Source organism: Pseudochaenichthys georgianus, chromosome 24, assembly GCF_902827115.2.
Source record: "Pseudochaenichthys georgianus chromosome 24, fPseGeo1.2, whole genome shotgun sequence".
Taxonomy (NCBI): domain Eukaryota; kingdom Metazoa; phylum Chordata; class Actinopteri; order Perciformes; family Channichthyidae; genus Pseudochaenichthys; species Pseudochaenichthys georgianus.
Window position 1 is genome coordinate 22,948,932 of NC_047526.1, and position 21,477 is coordinate 22,970,408.

The following is a 21,477-nucleotide window of genomic DNA, read 5'->3' on the forward strand; positions in this document are numbered from 1 at the left end:
CTGGAACGTATACATCTATATTTGTCAGCATATAAATGTATCTTTCTGCTTCTGAGTGGGAGTTGACATGTTGTTTTTGGGAAGTGCAAGGTTACTTTTATCATGAAAATCACACTTTGTTACTGACCTTGACTGTTTCTTTTCCAACTATTATTTGGGCCATTGGTTTCAAATGCTTTTAGATTGTGAAAAAACAAGAGATTACTTGGTTTTGTAAACACATTCATGTTAACTTGTTGCCAGAAACCAGGTGGACAGTGTTGCCTCCTCAGAGTAAATGAGATTTAGTGAGAAAGTAATGTGGGTTTTGTAATGTGGTCAGGTCTTTGAAGTTCAGTGTTCGACTGATGTGTAACCTGACACTAGATCTCCCTCTCTTCCCGTCCATCCATTCATCTGTTTGTTCTTTCCTCTCTTCCTCTCTCCATGCAGCTGTGAAAATTACCCAAAGCAGGGGGCTAAAGCGAGTGTGTCTGTTTGTGTGTGCGGGTGCTTGCTGGCTGCATATTCACACAAATAATTCAATTATCAAGCAATTATGGCAGTAATGCAAGAACGCTGGAGCCTGTGTAAACACTGTTCTCTGTTATGTTTATGTAATTATACTCATAGTTGCAGCTGCAAGATACACTTTTGTGGAGTTCTACGTAATTGTCAGATTATGTAATTGTAGAAACATAATTAGAGTTTTTACCTTGTTTTGCAACACATATTTTAATCCAATTGCATGACAATTTATAGCCAAGATATTTTTGCTGGCAAGATTTTTCACTCTTGTTTTTCTCATCTTCACACAGAGTATACAATACAAACAAACTCTCCGTTCTTGAGGTGGCTTTCCTCCCGAAACATTTTTTATGCTCTCTGGTGTTAAAGTTGATAGAAAACAAGGCTTTTTCGAGCATGGTTTTATTGCTATATTCACACCAAAATGGCCACAAGAAGAACCAGAAGTTTGGTTTGAAGTTGCGCGCTGGATGAACTTTGACTCGAACAGAATCTGAAGGCTACATTTGTAGCCAGAATGCTCCTCTAGGAAAACTCATGTAAACATATAAATCAGAGTAATGCCATACTCGCATTACTGGTCATAACCACATTGTTTTGACTGCTTTGGTGTGTGTGGTGGGTGTTCCACCCAGACTCAGTTGCACCGTGTTTGACCCCTGAAATGCTTCTTGCACTAATCCCACACTAACTACTATTTACTACCTACCTCTTTGGATTTCATCCATTTTACCCCACACACATCTTGTAGCCGGTGTGTGTGGTTGAAGCCTTCTGTTCCTTCTGTTCCAGTGATATGAAGGAGGGGCAAAGTGGCCCGGAGAGAGAAAGTGAGGAACCTAAACAGAGAGCTGTTGACCGGAGCGAGACCAGCTGGCCTCAGCAGCCCCCAAGGCTAACAGCACCAACAGCCTTGAAATCCTAGCATTGTTCAGCAATTTATCACACACACACACACACACACACACACACACACACACACACACACACACACACACACACACACACACACACACACACACACACACACACACACACACACACACAGCTGTACTCTGTTGTGCCCCTTGCTGATTCAACACATTTCAAAGTGAAATCCTTCTGCCTCCCACACAAGCTGTCTGGACCCATCCAGGGTTGAGGGGGTGGACAGGGTCATACCACTGCAGAGGTGGAGGGGGAGGAGGAGGGGTTGAAGCATATGTACACACACATTCATGCATGCATGCACATATGCTCGCAGGCTTGTTGTCCGGGCCACTTGGACATCTGGCAGCATGTCTTGAGCGGGACTCAAACATGCGTGGGCATATAAAGGGTCCTTTGTGCCTGTGTGGCTGCCGGGTGCCAGCAGAGCACTCTGCCATGGTGGAAGTCACAAGTAACTTCCAGTGGGGAAAGCTTTACCTCATGTCTACGTCTACATCCACCTGTTATTACAGCATCATTATGTCATTCTGACATGCATGCCAGGTGTCTACCATCATAAGTATGTCTTTATGGACACTTTGGCTTACAAGATGTGTCTACTCTTTTGAAGACTCTGAATTTAAAGGATATATTATTCACCAAGATTACATTCTCATACACTTTTTCTACTTCCTCCTAGTGGGATCGAGGAGGGCCATGTGATTAAACTACGCTCTGCTGTAGACTACTACTTGCTTACTCGGTTGATGCCTTTGTGTGGAGTTGTGTTTTTTGTGTAAAGTGGGCTCTGTCATGACGAGAACTCTTTACTACCTTAAGCTCTCACATAGTTATTCCAAACAGTTTAACATCCTCCTCCCCACCACTGGCCTTGCGTTTATATATAAACACCATTACATTTTTGCTATTGAACCTCAGAATGAGAACCAACCACTGTCAACCTCAACATACCCCATATGGAGAAGGCTTGGAAAACATGGAGAGTTTGTAAAAACAAAGTCCACAATCATTTGAAGGGTTTTGTGCCTTGCGTGATCTCCCCCCCCCCCCCCTCTCTTCACTATCCACACCACATCAGGCTCCTCCCTCGCTGCAGCCGCAGCGGTTGGGGTTGGCTAATTAGGGGGTTGCCACGGGAACGGAATGGCAGCTTAGCCAACGGGTGTAATGACAGGGTGAGGGAGGAGGGCGGGGTCAGATTATAGGCCTGGGAGTATGCTGAGTGGAGCTCAAAAAAGAAAGGAAGAAGTAGAGGAGGAGAGAATGTGAATATAAACATGAAAGATGTAAAGAACATAATGGAGGCCATGAAACTCTGAAAATAACATTAATAGTTTAACTAAATAGTGCATGACTGGTGAGAGCTGCTTTTACAATTGAGACGACAGAGGAGTATAACATTTTTGAGAATTGAGGGATTATAAAAGTATGAGTGTTTGAGTGAATGACTAAGCATGTCTTGCTCAGTGGTTCCCACATAGAGGTTTGTGTACCCTGGCATGGGCTGTCTAACATGCGCTAACACTCACAGCTCTTTCTGACTGTGTGTGTGTGCACGTGTGTGTGTGCACGTCAGAAAAGGTGTCTCACAGCCCACATTGGAAAGACTCAGCCAGTGGTCACCATGGCAACAAACAGGAAACGGTGTGCAAGTTTTTACGCAGCTGAGCCCGGTCACCCTGACAATTCTGTCTTTCCTCCTGTGTGGCCGCTCCATTCTTCAAAAGACACACATCCAGTTGGACTGTGTCTAAGAGTGGACAAAAGGAGCTCAGAAACTCGAGGAGCTCGGTGTATTTCAGCCTCTTGGTTTTGGGACTTTTTAACCACATTATTTTAAGGCCCAACAATCTGAACTGTGTCATCATATCAGTTTACACTTGGCAAAATCACCACTGCCCAAAACCACAGTGCAGAGTCCCCAGTTTGCCTCACATTCGCACAGCAATAATAATACTCCCACTTTGTCCTGCTTGTTTTGGTCCTACCTAAAATTAAACTCGGGCCCTATTGGTGTCAGTTCCATGTAACACACTCACTGTTAGCTGGAAACTGAAAGACCTATAAAATACCTATTACTTATCCCTTACTGGTATACATTTGGCATTCCTCTTAAGTCAGAAATGAGTCACTGGTATTTCACATGAAGGTGATTCACTCATTCCTCTCTTGGATTCTGCAACAGGCTTCTCTGGCATTGTTTTAAACAGCTAATATTATTGCCAATACTGTCTTGACGCATACTTTCTGTTGACCAGAAGAAAACGTCTCTCTGTGGTGTCTATTTGCAAACATTCAATTGCTAATGTGCGACGCCTTAAGCACAGCTCTTCTTACTTTCCTTGGATCGATGTGTTGAACTGAAACCCATCATGTTTTCCAGCTTGATTTTATAAAAGTGGTTCAGAGACCGTGTGGCTCGTTGGAAAAATAACATTAACCACTAACCAAATTCTCCCGAGTTCCTGAAGGCTTATAACAGTGCTCATTCTACCACCCACTATGTCAGGGTTAGGGGTTTTTCGTAGATTTGAGCGGGTAGACAGGCTGGGGTATGCCATCTGAGAAAAGACTGAAGAGTATACAGTCATGCCAGCAGCTTTGTGAGGATTTGCTCAGGCACAGCCAAATCTCAGAAGGCTAACACGTTCTCTACCGAACAAAATTGTCGATGCCATGGTGCGATTAAAGAAAAAAACAGGAAATAAAAAGTCCTCAGGATTTATCTACTGCGTACCACGAATGTCTATGAAACCATTAATTGCAAACCATTCAATAATTGTTTACATTTTATCTGGATCGTAGTGATGGACCAACTAACAGACAGATATTAGTAGCTGCTAGTGTGGCCATCAGTGTCAATCTACATCACTTCATCTGAACACATATTTCTTTCTTTTCTTTTCTTCTGTTCCTTATTCCCTTCTCGCTTTCTCTAGGTATCAGTATTACCTGCAGGTGAAAAAGGCAGTGTTGGACGGACGCCTCCACTGCACAGTAGAGCAGGGGATCAGGCTAGCTGGCCTAGCAGTACAAGGTGAGGACACGCACACGCACACATTTGCATGAACAAACATCTCATGTGAATAATTTACCAGAGGGAGACAGGCAGCATAAGAGAGAAAGAGTGAGCACAAACTCACACTTTCTCAGGTCATCTCGACTTCACTACCTAATATGGCTGCATACCACTGGGAGAGCCCAGTCCACTTGAGTTCCTATGGTATCAGTCAACACACACACAAACACACACACACACACACACGCACACGCACACACTCCATCTCCTCGGTCTTGTTCCTGGGTGCTGTCTGTGTCTCAGGGGGAATGTAAACAGACAGTTAGCTTATCGCTAGTTCCAAGGTTAGCCTTCGTAGCATCAGGAAGACACTTATCTGGCGGGAGGTTAGGTTCCTCCGCTACAATTACTTTTATCCGACAGACAGCAGAACACTACTTAGGGTGCCCTCACAGGCCCTATCTGGCAATGGAGACGGTGTGCAGGTGGACACATAACTGGTGTGATGTGGGAATTATTTTTGTCACACTTTTTTTAATAAATGAGGTTTAACCTCATCTTATGAACAATGTAGATACAACTTTTAAAATGAAGACCAACAAAATCATGTACAAATATATTTATAATTGCTAATGCATAGTCTGTTATTACAATCTGTTGTCCCTCCTGTTTTCAGTTTGTAAAGTCTTGAATAAAAGCCATGAATACAACAAAAGGCAATACATTCTATGTACAGTTATGTGATTTTTGTAAATTGTACACATGTGTTTGTATTTTCTAGCGGACTTTGGAGACTTCACTCAGTTCATGTCCCAGGACTTCCTCAGGGAGTACGTGCTCTTCCCTGTGGTGAGTGCTCAAACCTTCACTGTTAAAATACTTGTGTGTCTTTGCGAGTCTGTGTGGGTTGCCTAAAGGCACACATTCTTGTGTCACCTCTGTACCCCCTCCCTCTGCATACCTGATTGACAGTCAGAACACTGGCAACAAGAATCTGAGTGAGATAAAGATCTAGTGGATACAAACTGAACACTATGTTACATCGCACAGCTAGCGATGTTCAAACTGAACACAGGACAACTGCACTAACCGACTACAGTTTAGCTGCAAAAGCATTTGACAGGTGGAGAAAGTGACAATGCTTTAGTAAATGCTTGAACTCTTTCTTAACCTTCCCATCTTTATGTAAATAATCATTCATCAACTGTTACTTTTCTTATGCTCCTCTTTTTCTCCTATTTCTTTTTTGATTAATGATGTGATCCCTTTTCTCTCAGAACTGGCCTAATGGAGATGAGGTGCTTGAGGAGTGGACCCAAAAAGTCGCTAACGAGCACAAGAGTCGCTGGTAAAGCTTAATTTTATGTTTTTTGTACATTTGTGAAAAAAAGAGAGGAAAAGGATTGTCTAAGTACCAGATGTTGAATGTGTTTGTACTTTCCAGTCGAATGCAGACTGCTGAAGCAGAGCTTCTGTACATCAAAGAGGTGGAGAAACTGGACGGCTTTGGGCAGGAGAGCTTTCCGGCTAAGGTAGATAAAAACGCAACACCCCCATCCTCCCTCACACACACACACACACACACACACACACACACACACACACACACACACACACACACACACACACACACACACACACACACACACACACACACACACACACACACACACACACACACACACACACACACACACACACACACACACACACACACACACACACACACACACACACACACCTCTACAGTGTGGAGCCTGTTTCTCTGATCTTGAGAAGAGTTTTCTTTGTCCTTATTATTTTCGCTCTTCTTTCACAGGACAACTACACCAACGATATTTTCATCGGTGTGTCTTTCATTGGGGTGTTTGTCAAACACAGAAATGGCCGATCCATCATGCTCCACAAGTAAGCCCCCCCACTCTCCATCATATTTGTCTATTTCTGACCCTATCCTTGATCATGAGGTAGTAGGGCTAATACCAATAAAGAAATAAATAAGAATGTTTGTGTGGGAAAAGTCATCCTTGTGTACATTTGTTTGCGTTTCCTTGTGTATGACAGGTGGAAGGACATTGGTACTATAGCGCACAACAAGTCAGCCATCACAGTGGAGATAACAAGCAAAGACGACACCATCATTTTTCACATGGTGAGTGTTTAGTCTGTTGGTGCTCTCAACACACACACGCACGCACGCACGCACGCAGGCACGCGCGCACACACACACACACACACACACACACACACACACACACACACACACACACACACACAGGCTTTATACAAGGTTTCTAGTGGGAAGTTAAACAAAGAAAACGCACATCACATTCCCAGATATCCTTGCACACTGACAAATACCGGCTCTTTATTTTCCATAAATACAACCGCTGTGTTAATTTAATAATATTAATGTTTTTGTCTCTGTCTGTATCTGCAGGAGGATATGGAAATGGCCAAATACATCGCTCGTCTTTTTACGGCCAGACACAAATTCTATAAACAGAACAAGATCTGTGCAGAGTGAGTCCCGAGGCCAGCTGAAGGCCGTTACAACACTTATAAATCCAGTTACATCTGTCGTTTAATATCTAGAGTTTATTAACCTTTTGAAGGCTATGTAAAAGAATGAAATACCAAAACAAATTGTATTATCTTGAACTGGTGATTCAGAGTTAATGGTTCTTTCAGTTTGTAAATAATCTTCAACGTTTGTGTCTCTTAAGGCCGACTCACTCACCTGCGCAAATCAGGAGGAGAACCACCTGGACCCACCGCCTCTCTCTGGTACCGTCTGCAGCACTTGCATGCTTTGTTGTGGTTAATTTTCATTGGTTATTGCTCAGTGGTTTGACATGGTGTATAAATGAGACCAAAAGTCGGAGGACAGACGACCAATTTAAGAGGGAAGACAGAAACGGCTGTGGTTTGAGATTTGACTGCTCTCCCACTCAGGGCGGCACTTAATTGTGCCATGGAGCCTCAGTTTGAACGTGCGTTGGTGGTGTGGTGGGTGTTGTTGGAAAGTTTGCAAGGGTGTTACTTGGTGTGATTTCCGGTGCAACAATGAAGGCAGTGATTTGTGCGACACCCTCCCTGCTGGCCAGACAATGGCTTCGCTAAATGTGGCACAATAGCTGTTCATTCAATCCTCTCCAGCACTCTGTTGTCAGTCTCGAGAACCACAGGCATCACTGAAGGACAACTCCACGGCCATAGAGTTGATCTTTCACCTGTTGAGTTAGGACATATTGCTGCTCCAATATTTGTAGATAATGATAATGTCCATTGCTTAATGGAGCATTACAAATAATTGCTTCTCCTTAATTGCATTTAATGTGTTTCTTTATTCAGCCGCGGCCCCAGTCCTGCAACTTCCAGTCAATGCATACCCAGTATGGAGAGCATCATCAGGACACGCAGAGCTCTCAAGGTACGTGTAAAACACACACACACACACACACACACACACACACACACACACACACACACACACACACACACACACACACACACAGCTTCAGTAGAGTAAGTTTCAGACCCTCCGGCTCCCTGCTCTGACCACAATGTGAGTTAAGATGGGAGCCTTCCTGGTGATTGAAGCTAATTGTGTCTTTCCCATCAGGCTCGGTGTGACTCACAGCCCATTTATATTTGAACAATCTCCCAGCCAATTAGAGCCCAACGTTTGGGGTGCAGAGCGATGACCTCATTTTGTGCTTCACTCTTTCATTGACTTGTTCACACACTCAGTCGGCCTTTTAATCCGAAGAGCTTCCCTCTTGTCGGTTTGTCAGTAAAACAGAGCGAGTGGAAAAATATCCAGGGTGTGCTACTATGTGTGGGTGTGAGATCATTCTGTCGTGTGACCTCAGGCTTGAGATTATGTACGTCTGCCTGCTTGTGGGCTTGAGATAGTTTCACATGAGAGAATGCTCTATTTGTTGAGTAAAGAGGAATGACATGCATACCACTGTCTCCTTCATAATGGTGGGAATAAAATATTTCTAAGCTTTCCCTCTCAAGTTGGTCAACTAAGGGCATAAAATCTTCAGATTTCTTACAAAGGTTGTTGGTGCTGCAGTGCAACCACACCCAAACAATACCCAATTTTATACATCAAACCCAATTTAAATATGCTCAACTTTGAAATAATCGGGTTTTCAGAACTTCAGAAATGTAGTCCATATCATGTCATTTAATCCTGGTTTAAGTCCTTATATGTAATTTTGTCAGATTTAATGAATTTCATTAATTTATCTATGAATTTGTCGGTCCATGATCTTTAAGTTGTTGTATTGTTTATGTACTGAAGCTAACAACTTCACTAACAGTTTGGACCCTTGGTTTGAGATGTATAAAAAAGATATATAACAAATTATAAAATGTCTTTCTCTTTTGATCTTTAGACAGCATCTTCCATGACGAAGCCTACTACAAGTCAGAGACTAGTCTGGATCGCTGCCCGGCGGAATTTCCTTTCCGAAATGGTACCGTGCCCAATGGGAGCATGTACAGCAGCCCCAGCCTGAGCTCCCTCAATCACTCCCAGACTTTTGTCCCCCCCTCGCCCATGTCCTCCAACCTCAGCATCCCCGGGAGCGAGCTCATGCGCCCTGACTACATCCCCAGTCACCGCCACAGCGCCATCATCGCTCCGTCCTACCGGCCCACGCCCGAGTACGATGCTGTCATGCGGCAGAAGCGACGCATGCTCCCCGCTCACCATGACCTCCACAGCCAATCGCTACGAAGCCTGAACATCAGCAATGCATGTGCTTACCGCCAGCCTGAGGCTCTGGTGTATAGCCAGCCAGAGATGAGGGAGAGGAGCCCTTATCATGGCCTGGGGCCCAGCCCGGGTCCTTACGCACCACAGGTACAGTTCATGTGGATGCTCTGTGTGTGTTACATTTGGTGTTCATATCTACATCTCACACGCTTTCTCTATGAATGTTCACCTTGCAGATCAGCTACAGTAAGCCAGTGTCCCATGGCCCTCATCAGGGAGGACCAGCCACCAGTCAGGGCCCCTGTCATTCCCCCTGCGTTAATGGAGGGGGAGGCGGTGGTGTGGGTGGAGGTGTAGGAAACTCCATCTCTCACACTGTCAGCACACCTGAGCTGGCAAATACCAAACAACAGGGGAACGTGGGAAGCTATGCAGTTACAGCGAACGTGCTGAGAAACCACATGACGCGCCCTCCTCCGCCCTACCCTTCCAGCTCCTTCCGCCCGGCCACCAGCACCCCGGACCTGGCCAGCCACCGTCACCGCTGCATCGGGGGCAGCAGTCCAGAGCTGGTGACCCGCATGGTGCAGCTGTCGGTCAAGACCTTCCAACCGGACAGCTCGGCCGTGGTGCACCAGTCCCTGCAGGAGGTAAGTGAACCGTTAACGGCAGCTGCGAAGCACCGCTCCACCCTGGGCAAGAGACACAGCATGGAGGTGATCAGCAGCATGAGAGGAGGTGGAGGGATGGATGGCCTTGTGATGAAGAGTATGAATGCTCCCCTTCATCGGAGGAACACTCTCAGAGAACATGTGATGCCACCTCAGCCTCAGCCCCAAACCCCTCAGCAACAACCCCAGACTCATCCTCAGCAGCCACAGGAGTTGCCCATGCAGATGTCTGTCCAGAAAGCCTCTGAGGTTTCTGTCGTGCCACCTGAGTCTGTGGCCTACCAGCATCAAAAGACTCTCTCCAATGCTACCATGCTCATACACAGTAGTGAGAGTGAAGAAGAGGAGGAGGAGGAAGAGGAGAGGCCTGAGTTGGACGTTCAAATTCCTGGTCTCAACGAGGGCATTAGCGCTCAGCTCCAGGCTGCTCTGGCCAAGCTGCCAAACAAACCCCCTCCGGAGTACCCTGGTCCTCCTAGACCTGCGAGCAATGTTCAAATCCGCAACCACAATCACACTCACCACCACAACCACAATCCAGGCCCGCATAGCAACCAGGGACACATGGACCCAAACCAAGCCCAGGGTCGGGCACTCAAAGCCGGGCAGAGCCCAGGGGGTGGGGGGCCTGGTGGTGGAGGTGGTCCATCTGCTGGTGGGACACTAACCCGAGGGGACCAAGGTGGGGTGAATGGGGCAGTTTTAGGTCCCTCCATTTCAGAACCGGACCTAACTAGTGTGAAGGAGAGAGTGAGGAAGGAGCCGGTCAAAGAGAGGCCGGTGTCGGAGATGTTCTCTCTGGAAGACAGCATCGTGGAGAGGGAAATCGCTCAGAGGGTAAGACAATCTTTACACTGTTTATCTTCTACAACTGTGCCAACATATTTTTATAAACACGTGCTATTTTTCAGCGCTGAAGTTACGAGTTGATCAACAGACTTCACATCAATGTTGACAATCGCAAAACCAGCACTTATTGAGGCTTTCAACTTTTCAGATGTGAAGATTTGCTGCTTTTCCCTGCATTACATCATTTTAAATTGTATACTTTAGCAATCTACAGAAAATATTTCAGGTTTATTGCCAAAAGTATTACAGTATCAGTGTGAGAAAAAGTTTTTAGAGAGTACTTGTCCATGGACAAGTGAGTTTGGCAATTTACTTGTCCGAATACATTTTTCACTTGTCCAGAATTGACAAAAATTGGGGCCACTGGAATCTTCTTCCTCATCGTATTTTTTACATTTTCCCACAGTTTTTACAACACCGCTAACGTAAGTGAGCGGTAACATTTTACTGCATCACACATAGGGTTGGGTATCGTTTGGATTTTAACGATTCCGGTTCTGCTTTTCGATTCTGGTTATTTTCGGTTCTCGATTCCGGTTCTTTGAGAGGGTAAATAAGTCCCATGACAAACTGGGAGAAAAATATATTTATGAAAACATTAAGTCAAATCTGTATTCCTATTTACAAATCACTTCATACTGTTGAATTTCTTACGGTTATTGAATACAATTATATAAAAATAATCTCTGCATTGTTTAGTTAGTTCTAAGTGGTGCAGTTTGAGAATGTACAAAGACTCCAGCTCATTCAAAACTCTGCAGCTAGACTACTGACTAATACCAAAAGGAGGGAACACGTTAGTCCTGTCTTAGCTACTCTACACTGGCTTCCTGTAACTTTTAGAATTGATTTTAAGGTACTTCTCCTCATATACAAGGCTCTAAAAATGGACAAGGACCCAGCTACATTGCTGACTCTCTAATGAACTACACACCTGCCAGAACACTGCGATCATCAGATGCAGGTCTATTAGAGGTCACCAGAAAGAGTCATAAAAGAAGATCGGTGATGCAGCCTTTGTAAACTACGCCCCAAAACTGTGGAACATGTTACCCAACAATATTAGGGAAGCCAATACATTAGGCATTTTTAAAAGGCAGCTTAAAACCTATCTTTACCAAAGCATTTGACTGATTTTACACTATTATACTGCACTATTCTCTGTGATTGACATTGCACTATTTCTCTGTTTTATTCCCCATGTTTTTATTTTTAATTATTTTATCCCACTTTATGCTTTGCTCTTGCTGCTTGTTTTACACTGATTTTATGTCTTGTTTTTTACTGATGTAAAGCACTTTGAACTGCAATCCCCTGTATGAAAGGTGCTATACAAATAAAGTTATTATTATTATTATTATTATTATTATATTTATAGCCTATAGGCCTAGCGCTTTTCTACAACTCAAAGACACTTGCACGCTTACACATGTCCTGCAATACACATGCTGCAGCTGCCCAGCTACTCACTGTTTGTAAAAGTTAATAAATAGTATAAATAGCATTTCAATAATGTACTTTCTATACCCTGCTTCATAAACAATACTGACATCCCTGTGCTCCTCCGAGCCTGGGGGTCCGGGGATGTGAGGACAGCGCGAGGACACAGACAGGGAGGCTGCTTCACTTCATAAAGGAAATGGTGGTCAATATTAACAACACAGGAGCTAAAACGCTTAATAACCTTCATTACGTGTTAGAGAGAGAACATATGAACGTTTGACAAAGATGAGGCTGTTAACGGGCAGCAGATCCGCTGTGTGTAGAAAGAGAGAGAGAGAGACGCTGAGCTGCACCATGCAGCGATCAGCTGATACGGAGCATAGAGAGAGAGCTGCAGTCCGCGGGGCTCGGCCTCCTGTCCTCACAACTCTTATTAATCCCGGTACCGGACAATTGTTATTTGTTCCTACTCGGAACCGAGTTTTGCTTCCCAACCCTGCCACGGTGCTACACTTCCCGCCCCGCCCCCGTCTAACTGTACAGAAAGCGGCGAGATGCATTTCCTTAGGAATCGACAAGCAGAACCGAAACTAACATTTATAAACGAACAATGGCGGACACGGACAATTTGCGAATGAGTTCTGCCTTTTGTAAACTGAATGTATCAATAATTTGTCAATAAATCGGGGCGAAAAACGTCACTTGTCCGCCGGACAAGTCAATTGAAAGATCTACTTGTCCGATATTGTAAATAACACGTCCCGGACGGTATTTAAGCATTAAATAGATTCCAGCATATACAAAGCAGCACAAACAGGGTTTATATTGTTGTATATTAGTGTAGAAAGGAATGACATGTATCCAATCGTTAAACAAGATATTGAATAAAAGTGAATCAACCCAAACTTCAATGCAGCACATTATCTTGTACTAGGCAAGATAAAAACACCGCCATATTGCCACAGTCTTTCAGTCTGTTGTTTTGCTAGCTAGTTCCATAGCTCCTGATTAGCAGTAATCCGGGGTTCAGCACCTGAGAGAGTAGCACTGGGCTCCGAGTCTCCCCAGGCAGCTAAAACCCTATAAATCCCTCAGATTACTCTTTGTGTTGCCGCCTCTATTTTACGGCACAAACATTTGACACAGCAGGGAGTTCAGGTATAAGTTAAAAAATATAATCACCATAAACCTGTCTTGTTCAAAAGTGACTTGTTGTGGCCGCTGTTTATGGTGTAAATCAATAAAATGTTCCCTCAATCCTGAAGTCCAAAGCTTTTATCCCTCAACCGTTTTATCTCATACCTAGTGGGCACCCCCAGTGACCCCCAAGCTGTTGTTTTGACTGTCCCACAGGGAATGAAAGAGGTGGAGCTGTCCTGGAGGTTTAATAGCATCAGAGATTAGGAGAGGTAATCCTCGGAGGAAGGAGGGACCGCTCAATGTGGGTCAGAGTTTGGCTAGCGTGGTAGAGAGGAAAGAAGACAGGGTGACAGAGGAAGCGTGTGTTCTGTGAAGAAAAGGAAGCTGAAGAGGTAGGTGGGAAAAAACTAAGAACTCAAAGAATGACACGTATTTTCGAAGAAGGACAAAACAAGGATAGGAGTTGAGTTGAGGTCGAAGTCAAATGGATAAGAAGTTGCAAGTCTGCTCTTAACGGGCTTTACATTTCTGTTTACACCTTTGGTCAGAATATCAGGGGATTGGTACGGCCAGGTTTGCCCTACAAACAGGACACACACACACGCGCACGCGCGCGCGCACACACACACACACACACACACACACTCGTTAGCACCTCAAATTCTCCCCACCTACTTTACGCACTCACATGTGCACGCTCACTCATTTGAAGCCAGCGCAGGTCAGTCAGTCTTGCAATGCTGCCGATGCCTGTAACCATGACACCGGGATTTTCCTCTCTCCTGAAGACGCTGGAAAGACAGAAGATGTCCGTGGACTCCATGAAGAGGCCGCTGATGATGGCCGCCCTCAACGGCCTCTACGTGGCCCGAATGCCTGTCCCCGAGAGTCCTGCAGAAGAAGGGGCCAAAGCGGCCACAGACGAACGGGTAAGATGTTTGCTCTTACTCAATGTGTGTGGTTTCATCCGTGTTAGAGGAAGTACTTTTAAAGATCTAGCGAATGGCACCTTTTGTTTGTTTTTCAGTTATACAGTATGTGCCGACTTCAAAAGATGATGTTGTTATGGTCGCATTGTCTTCTTGCTACTTAATGACAGTAAATGTTACTCTTGCTAAACCGTCTGGGATGTATTATAATGAGAACATTGTAGGTTTATTGTTATCCTTTTATGGTACAATGGTTAGAAAACAAGCCCTTTGGAGCTCTTTTTTACTCCCACTTGCTCAGAGACTTGATGAACGTATATAATCACACCACAAGTATACAACTGTTGCTTTTCTGGATTACGACTCTTTTTATTCAGATAATAATTCAATAAACTTCAATGCCCAAAAAGCTGTCTTAACAAATGTAAATGTTCTGATTAGAGGATTCACGTTGAACCTTTTGTGGAACTTCCAGGCTCCCCAACTGTTGCACTGATGAACTAAGATGAATGTTGTCGCTGTGAAACTCGAAAAGAGCCTCCGATGATCACAACGTTCAATGCATTTTGTTTTCCAATTGCTGTCTGTTGCCTCTCTTCGGAGTCTGGAGGTGTGAAACGCAGCCTTTGTCCCGACCGTTGCTAAGCTAACGGGGGCAAGCCCTAAGTGGGCTGTGGAACGCGTGGCATGGTGGTGCTTATCGCCTCTAGGCCGGTGGTATGTTAAGAATGTGACCCGAGAGAGAGCGAGCCACACAGAGAGAGTGATAGAAAAAGAGCGAGAGACTGAGATGCTGCCCTCTCAAACACGACTGGACTAATAAACATGTCCCTATCAGGATGAATACCAACGCTGCACACTCTGCTCTTCTACAGCTGCGTTGATGCGTTATACATGCTTTGAGTTCTTTGATATTATAGTGAGCGGTGACGAACGTTTATAAAAGTGTATTATAATGAGATTTCTGGTCTGAATAGTCTTTGGTATGGTGGAATGTAAACGGATAAAAGCCCCTCTGGGACTGAAAGAGAAACCTCTGAATGACTAACACCCTCTCCTTTCTCTCTTTCTCTCCCCGTCTCTCCAGTGTAAGACCTTGGAGTTGAAGCTGGAAGAGGAGCGGGTCTTCACTGAGTATGAGCAGGTGCCCAAGAAGAGGACAGACTGTGTGCTCACCACGGCAACTCTGCCCGAAAACACGGAGCGCAACCGTTTCCGTGACGTCGTCCCCTACGAGGAGAATCGAGTCGAGCTGGTGCCAAACAAGGAGAACAACACGGGCTACATCAACGCCTCGCATATCAAGGTGCGCTCGAGAAGCCACGGGCTACTGCAAAAGGGAATTTGAAAGGATGATTATACATCAGACTTGTAGTTTTATTATTCATAGACCTATGAAAACCAAAATGTAAGCTTTCTCATGAGCCAATAAAAACAAGCCTTTGTGGCAATACATTTTTCAGGAACATTGTTTATTTAGCTTAAGTAGCTCAATCTGTAAAGCAAACATTTGATCATTAGTTGGTTCATTGATGAACCAGCGCCAGTCAGACCTCACAACAGTTAAATGAGAAAGTTACACTTCTTTCTTTGTCACATCCTTCACTTGTGTCTTCTTGATAAATTCACCCAGTTGCTTTAATCGATAAACATTTTCTCCTTAGCCAAGAGTAATATTTGTTTTGTTAATTTGTGAACATTTTTATGAACGAATATAACGACTGTAAAAAAATTGCCTCTTTAGAAAGATAACATCATACTCCATTGAATGCCAACTGCTTCAAAATGACAGCCTGGATTTTACATTAGAGTTCAAGGTTCTTTATTTGTCATACGAACATAGCTACAGAGTAGTTATGTCGATGAAAACCTTAGGTCACAGGCTTCTCCAACAGTGCAACACAATAATACAGAAAAACAGACAAACATAGTGCAAGTAAATATTAAAAAGTAAATACAAAAATATTTAGACATTAGACTTTATCATCTGTCAGGTTTCTATGTGAGCTATATAGAGGAAAATAATAATATTAACTTTTAAAATAGCCATATTTCAACAAGTGTTTTATAAGATCCAAGTTCATGTGTTTGGCTGAACAATTAGTCTCAAAGTTTAGCAACACCCACTTCATACACCACAAATTGAAACGCAGAGCATAAACTCGACACATTGAGCTCCCTGCTAGTCTTTGTTGTGGTCATTCCTAAGCGGCGAAGGGTTTGGAGGAAAGGATGAAAGGCATCTGTCGAAGGCTGTTTGGGCCTTTTTAAGCTCTCCGAGCTCGTGGAATTCCCAAAGAATGTGGTCCAAACTCCAAACCCTCTTAAGTCAACCTGAGCTGCTCGCACTAGCCCTCTATTCATGCTTAGTTGCAAACAGTGTGTGCCACAAGCTCGTGTGTCTGCATGACTTTGCATTTCACCAGAGAAGCACTGAGTCGCTGCCTATCACCGTGTAACCCTCTTACTTTCTCCCGTCATTTAAGGTAACTGCCACAGAACAAAGGGCCTTGTTTATTCCCCATCCACCTCCTAATACGGTGTTTACAGTCACAAGGTGGCCTGAGGAATTAGCCGGGACGTGCTCATTATGTAATGGCCCTCTGTGGTCGGGCTGTATTGAAGATGCTGTGTGTTGCCTCGTGATTATTAATGAAGGAGACCAAAGGAAAGCTAAAGAAGAGGGTTTTAGAAATGAGAGAAAAGACTCAGTCTGTGGTGGGAAATGATGTTTATACTGCCCTCCAGTGGTGGAACTGTCAAGCCGTATACATACGCTTTTAACATCTATATTTGAACATTTTAATTGACTAGTTTCTGGCTTAAATGTGAGCTTTTATTAAATTAAAATGTGTTTTTTGAATAAGCAGGTTAGCTTGTTTACCCATATGTAGGCTGATTATTGTTCACATTGCAGTAAAGAGATGCAACAAATAGCTGATTAGTTGATTAATTGATTAGTTGTTCGACGGAAAAATAAACGCCAACTACTTTGTTATACATTTTTTATGTAATTTTTTATTTAAAGTTAACACATTTCGAGTAAGGGATTTCACATTTAACTGAGTATTTGTGGGTTTAGGATGGACAAAACCAGATGTATTCACGGCCACCATTACAGATTTTGAGAAACTGGAATCATCATTAATGAATGAATCAAGAAACCATCAGTAGATTAGTCGATAATACAAATAATCACCTTGCTACTGTCGCTGTGTTCTCCATGCGCAACAGAACACTAATTGATTCTTTATTTGTGTGTGTGTTTTCCCAGGTGATGATCAGAGGGGAGGAGTGGCACTACATCGCCACCCAGGGCCCGTTAGCCAACACCTGTGCCGATTTCTGGCAGATGGTGTGGGAGCAGGGGGTCAACGTCATCGCCATGGTTACTGCCGAGGAGGTACATACACAAATATGCCCACACATGGCACACGCAGATGTGGATATTTTTCACCCGCCAACAGCTGTGTGAGAAATAGGATAACGGCGAGAATGTGTAACTGTGTTTCTGTTTGAATGTTTAAGTGTCATGAGAATCATCATCCCCTTCTTCTCTTTTTCCCCAATCTTCACCCATTGTTCCGTCCAGGAGGGTGGCAGGCCCAAGAGTCACCGCTACTGGCCAAAACTGGGCTCCAAACACAACTCGGCCACTCATGGTAAATTCAAGGTCACCACAAAATTCCGCACGGACTCGGGCTGCTACGCCACCACGGGGTTAAAGGTCAAACACCTGCTCTCTGGCCAGGAGAGGACGGTCTGGCACCTGCAGTACACTGACTGGCCTGAGCAGGGCTGTCCCGAATATGTCCAGGGATTCCTCTGTGAGTGTCTTCATTATCATCATCCTCAGTCTGTGTGAATGTACCTTTTAGTAAGACTTACCAAGAAGTGAAAAACAATCTAAATGCCTTTATTGCTCTAGGACATTTTGTGAAATGTACTTTCTTGAAAAGAGATATTACAGTCATTAATGTTGTGAAAAAGTAGCCAGCAGGCAGTTAGCAGCCTAGCATGAAGACTGATAGCAGGGGGTAAAACTACCAGAACATCTAATCCATACAAAAACCAAGAGGTCAAAATATTGTAATTCGTGGTTTTACCTTTCATTAGTCACGCTAGCTTCTTCCCTTACTGCAGATTTTAAAATGGAGTTAAGCTTTCCCTCTCCAAAAGACAGTGCAGTGTGTAAATGTGTTTCCTTTAGAAGCAGCATGGGAGCAACAAAGCAACCCATACACACAATGTTGACAATATTGCTTACTGCACATATTTTATATTCTATCATTTATTGCATTCTATTTCAATGTAAATTACTGCTTTATTTTATTGATATCTTACTATATTTTTTATTACAGTATTCTTAATATAGTTCGCTATCTGTGTTAATTTTTTTACATTTATGTTTTTTATTACTTTCATGTATGCAACACGACGCCTAGTCAAATTCCTCGTGTGAACCTACCTGGTAATAAACCCGTTTCTGATTCTTATTAAACAAAATCTCTCTACAGCCTACCTAGAGGAGATCCAGTCTGTAAGGAGGCACACCAACTCCATGCTGGACACCTCAAAGAGCCTCAACCCCCCTGTGGTGGTCCACTGCAGCGCCGGGGTGGGTCGCACCGGAGTGGTCATCCTCACTGAGCTCATGATCAGCTGCCTGGAGCACAATGAGGTGAGTGCACTTTCTGGGACTCGACATCTTGTGTTAGAAAGGTTTTGTCAATTATGTATTACAAATATCCTAATTAATACACACCTTACTTTATGTGTATGAAAATCACAAACACAGGTCATTTGTTTTGCAAATCAAGATTGTTCAGAGCTTGTGGCATTAGAAACACATTGGAAGTATATTTGTTTAAAGGGTACACTTCATTTGCAAAACTATAAACACTTTCTCATCCAAGTATGCACACTAGGCAAATACAGCTATGATGAATATATTTGGCTCGATGTATCCTCTATCGGTGTAACTCTGGGTGTGTGTTTTTATAACCATGATGCATATGGGCTTGTTACTGCTCAGAATATTGTAGCTCAACAGACACACACTTCTTCTTCTTCTTCTTCTTCATTTCTAATTTTCCAATCACCGTATTTTGTCTCTCTCCTCCTCCTTCCCTTCAGCCTGTGGAGGTTCCCACCATGTTGTCGGAGCTGAGGCAGCAGAGGATGCTGATGGTGCAGACCATCTCCCAGTATAAGTTTGTCTATCAGGTGCTCATTCAGTTCCTGAAGAACTCCCGCCTCATCTGAGCGGGGATGCTGACCTTTGACCTTACATGACGTGGCAGAATGGAACTCCTATGGTACTTCGAATTGGCATGAGAACTGTACAACAGATGCAGTGTTACCGGTTACTGGTCGGAAGCACATACAGAGATTCATGTCCAGTTTTATATGTTGCAGTTTATGGAGAATCTGGTGGATTTTCCAGACAAAATCACCTCAAGGGAGGCAAGGATTGTGTAGGCTTGTGTAGAAATTGAACACCATTTCTCCTCATGTGGTTCTTTGCCCCCTGGGTTTTACTCTTGGACCTGCTCATGGAGAATGCATGTGTGTGCGTTCTCCACATGCAGGTGTCTGTCCCGGAGATTTCATACCATCAGATCTCTTGTTTCAGGTTGGAAAGGTGGCCTGCCTGATACACGTCTCATTCATAATTCAGCCATGATTAGAAATGGCACTATGCTGCATGAACAGTAGGTGGCAGCAGTATTACTTCTATTTTCTACACTCTGAAAGAGTTTGCCAAACAAAAGTATTCCTTAAATCACTCTTCTAAAATGTTCCTTTTTATTTCTGACAGAGTATTAATAATACAGCAAATATTTACTTTAACATTGTAACAAATGTTTTTATTTATTTCTATCAAGATTGTTGTCGCCTTCACCATTAAACGGAGCATTAACAAGCATGTCGATCCTTTCCCTGTGGATTTACAGTTTTCATCCTTGAACACGTCTTAATTGTTACCGTAGTTCTTTTGGAAAGCCTTCTCCGTCGATTCCAAAAGTGTCACTAACGCTTTCCTTGACACATTTCTTCTAAGATCCTGCTCCACATGCAAACAAAGTGCTTTTTAACAGTCACTTGAATCTTGAATCACAGCTCCTTGTGATCCACTGTGTCTTATCACATTTCCCACTGAGAAGCATTTCAAAAGTCTAAAAAGTATTTGTCCAAATAAATGGAGAACATTTATAGATATCATGTCACGGTTGGCACTCGCAGTGAATAGAGAATTGTTTCTGATACAGCAAATACTGTATACGCTGTGTTATTGTGCCTTATTGAAACAAGGAGAAGACGTTTCCTTGTTTTAGGGTCCTGGATGTGTTTTTAAAAGTGAAATCCTTTTCCTTTTTTTTACCTCCAAAGATTCAATCTTTAAATCGGTATTTAATAATTTGTGTTTGTTACAACATTTCAAATCGTTTGCCTACCTCTGAGGTAAAGATTTGGCACTATGAGGTGGTTTGGTTTTGAAAGGATGCATACTAAGAAAACAATGGCCTTTAATACAAATCTGATCCAAGCCTATAAGATTACTTTGATGCCATGTTCCCGGTTCCTGTTTATAAAACTTCACTCCTTTCACATTCAATCTTCTTTTTTATTTTTCTGAATCGTGATGCAAAGCCAGCCATGTCCAGATTAACTTTGTAAATAATGGGCATGTGAGAAAAGATTTCTACAAATGTTTTATATAGTTTCTTCTTTTGACTTGGTACCCTAAAAATACCGCAACATAATAAACTATGCATGCATTTTTATATTTCAATGTATATATTCTCAAATATAAGCTTTATGCTCTCTTGACATATAAGTGTTTCTTTGCACTTCTGTTCTCTTTGTGACAGTATTTTCTCACACGGCATTCCACTGTTTGTTTATATTTAATTTTTCCCCTTCATTTTTCTTTGTGGCAGAACTCCCAAATACGTTTCAAAGTATGTGTACATATGTTTTGTATATGCGTTTTCAGTGCATAAAGTCTTTTGTTTTTCTCTCCCCAGACATGTATGAACCTGTCGTACTTGCTTATTATGCAATAAAGCCTTATTTTCTTTAAGACTTTGGCCACAAATGAATTTATTCTGGAATGCTTCAATCATTTCCTTTATTTTGCTATAATGTACGCGTTGAAGAGGCTCTCTCGCACAGTATCGTAGAAATGAATTGGCTCAGAGCAACGTGAGTTAAAAGCAGATTCAGATTTTGTGCTGAAAAAGCAAAATGACC

At 43.3% G+C, this 21,477-nt stretch overlaps 1 protein-coding gene across 1 annotated transcript in view; it reads left to right on the top strand.

Moving 5' to 3' along the window:
- Positions 1 to 21,307, top strand: part of LOC117439581 (tyrosine-protein phosphatase non-receptor type 14-like) — a 39,414-nt gene extending 18,107 nt beyond the window's left edge. The window contains exons 4-20 of the mRNA XM_034075543.1: positions 4,377 to 4,474; positions 5,238 to 5,305; positions 5,734 to 5,804; positions 5,901 to 5,988; positions 6,276 to 6,364; positions 6,521 to 6,608; positions 6,897 to 6,979; positions 7,183 to 7,243; positions 7,811 to 7,889; positions 8,866 to 9,335; positions 9,425 to 10,696; positions 14,080 to 14,220; positions 15,308 to 15,526; positions 17,495 to 17,623; positions 17,813 to 18,047; positions 18,738 to 18,901; positions 19,357 to 21,307. Coding sequence (XP_033931434.1) covers positions 4,377 to 4,474; positions 5,238 to 5,305; positions 5,734 to 5,804; positions 5,901 to 5,988; positions 6,276 to 6,364; positions 6,521 to 6,608; positions 6,897 to 6,979; positions 7,183 to 7,243; positions 7,811 to 7,889; positions 8,866 to 9,335; positions 9,425 to 10,696; positions 14,080 to 14,220; positions 15,308 to 15,526; positions 17,495 to 17,623; positions 17,813 to 18,047; positions 18,738 to 18,901; positions 19,357 to 19,485 — 3,484 coding nt within the window. The 3' untranslated portion in view covers positions 19,486 to 21,307. The remainder of the gene's footprint in view (positions 1 to 4,376; positions 4,475 to 5,237; positions 5,306 to 5,733; positions 5,805 to 5,900; positions 5,989 to 6,275; positions 6,365 to 6,520; positions 6,609 to 6,896; positions 6,980 to 7,182; positions 7,244 to 7,810; positions 7,890 to 8,865; positions 9,336 to 9,424; positions 10,697 to 14,079; positions 14,221 to 15,307; positions 15,527 to 17,494; positions 17,624 to 17,812; positions 18,048 to 18,737; positions 18,902 to 19,356) is intronic.
- Positions 21,308 to 21,477: the final 170 nt, after the last annotated feature.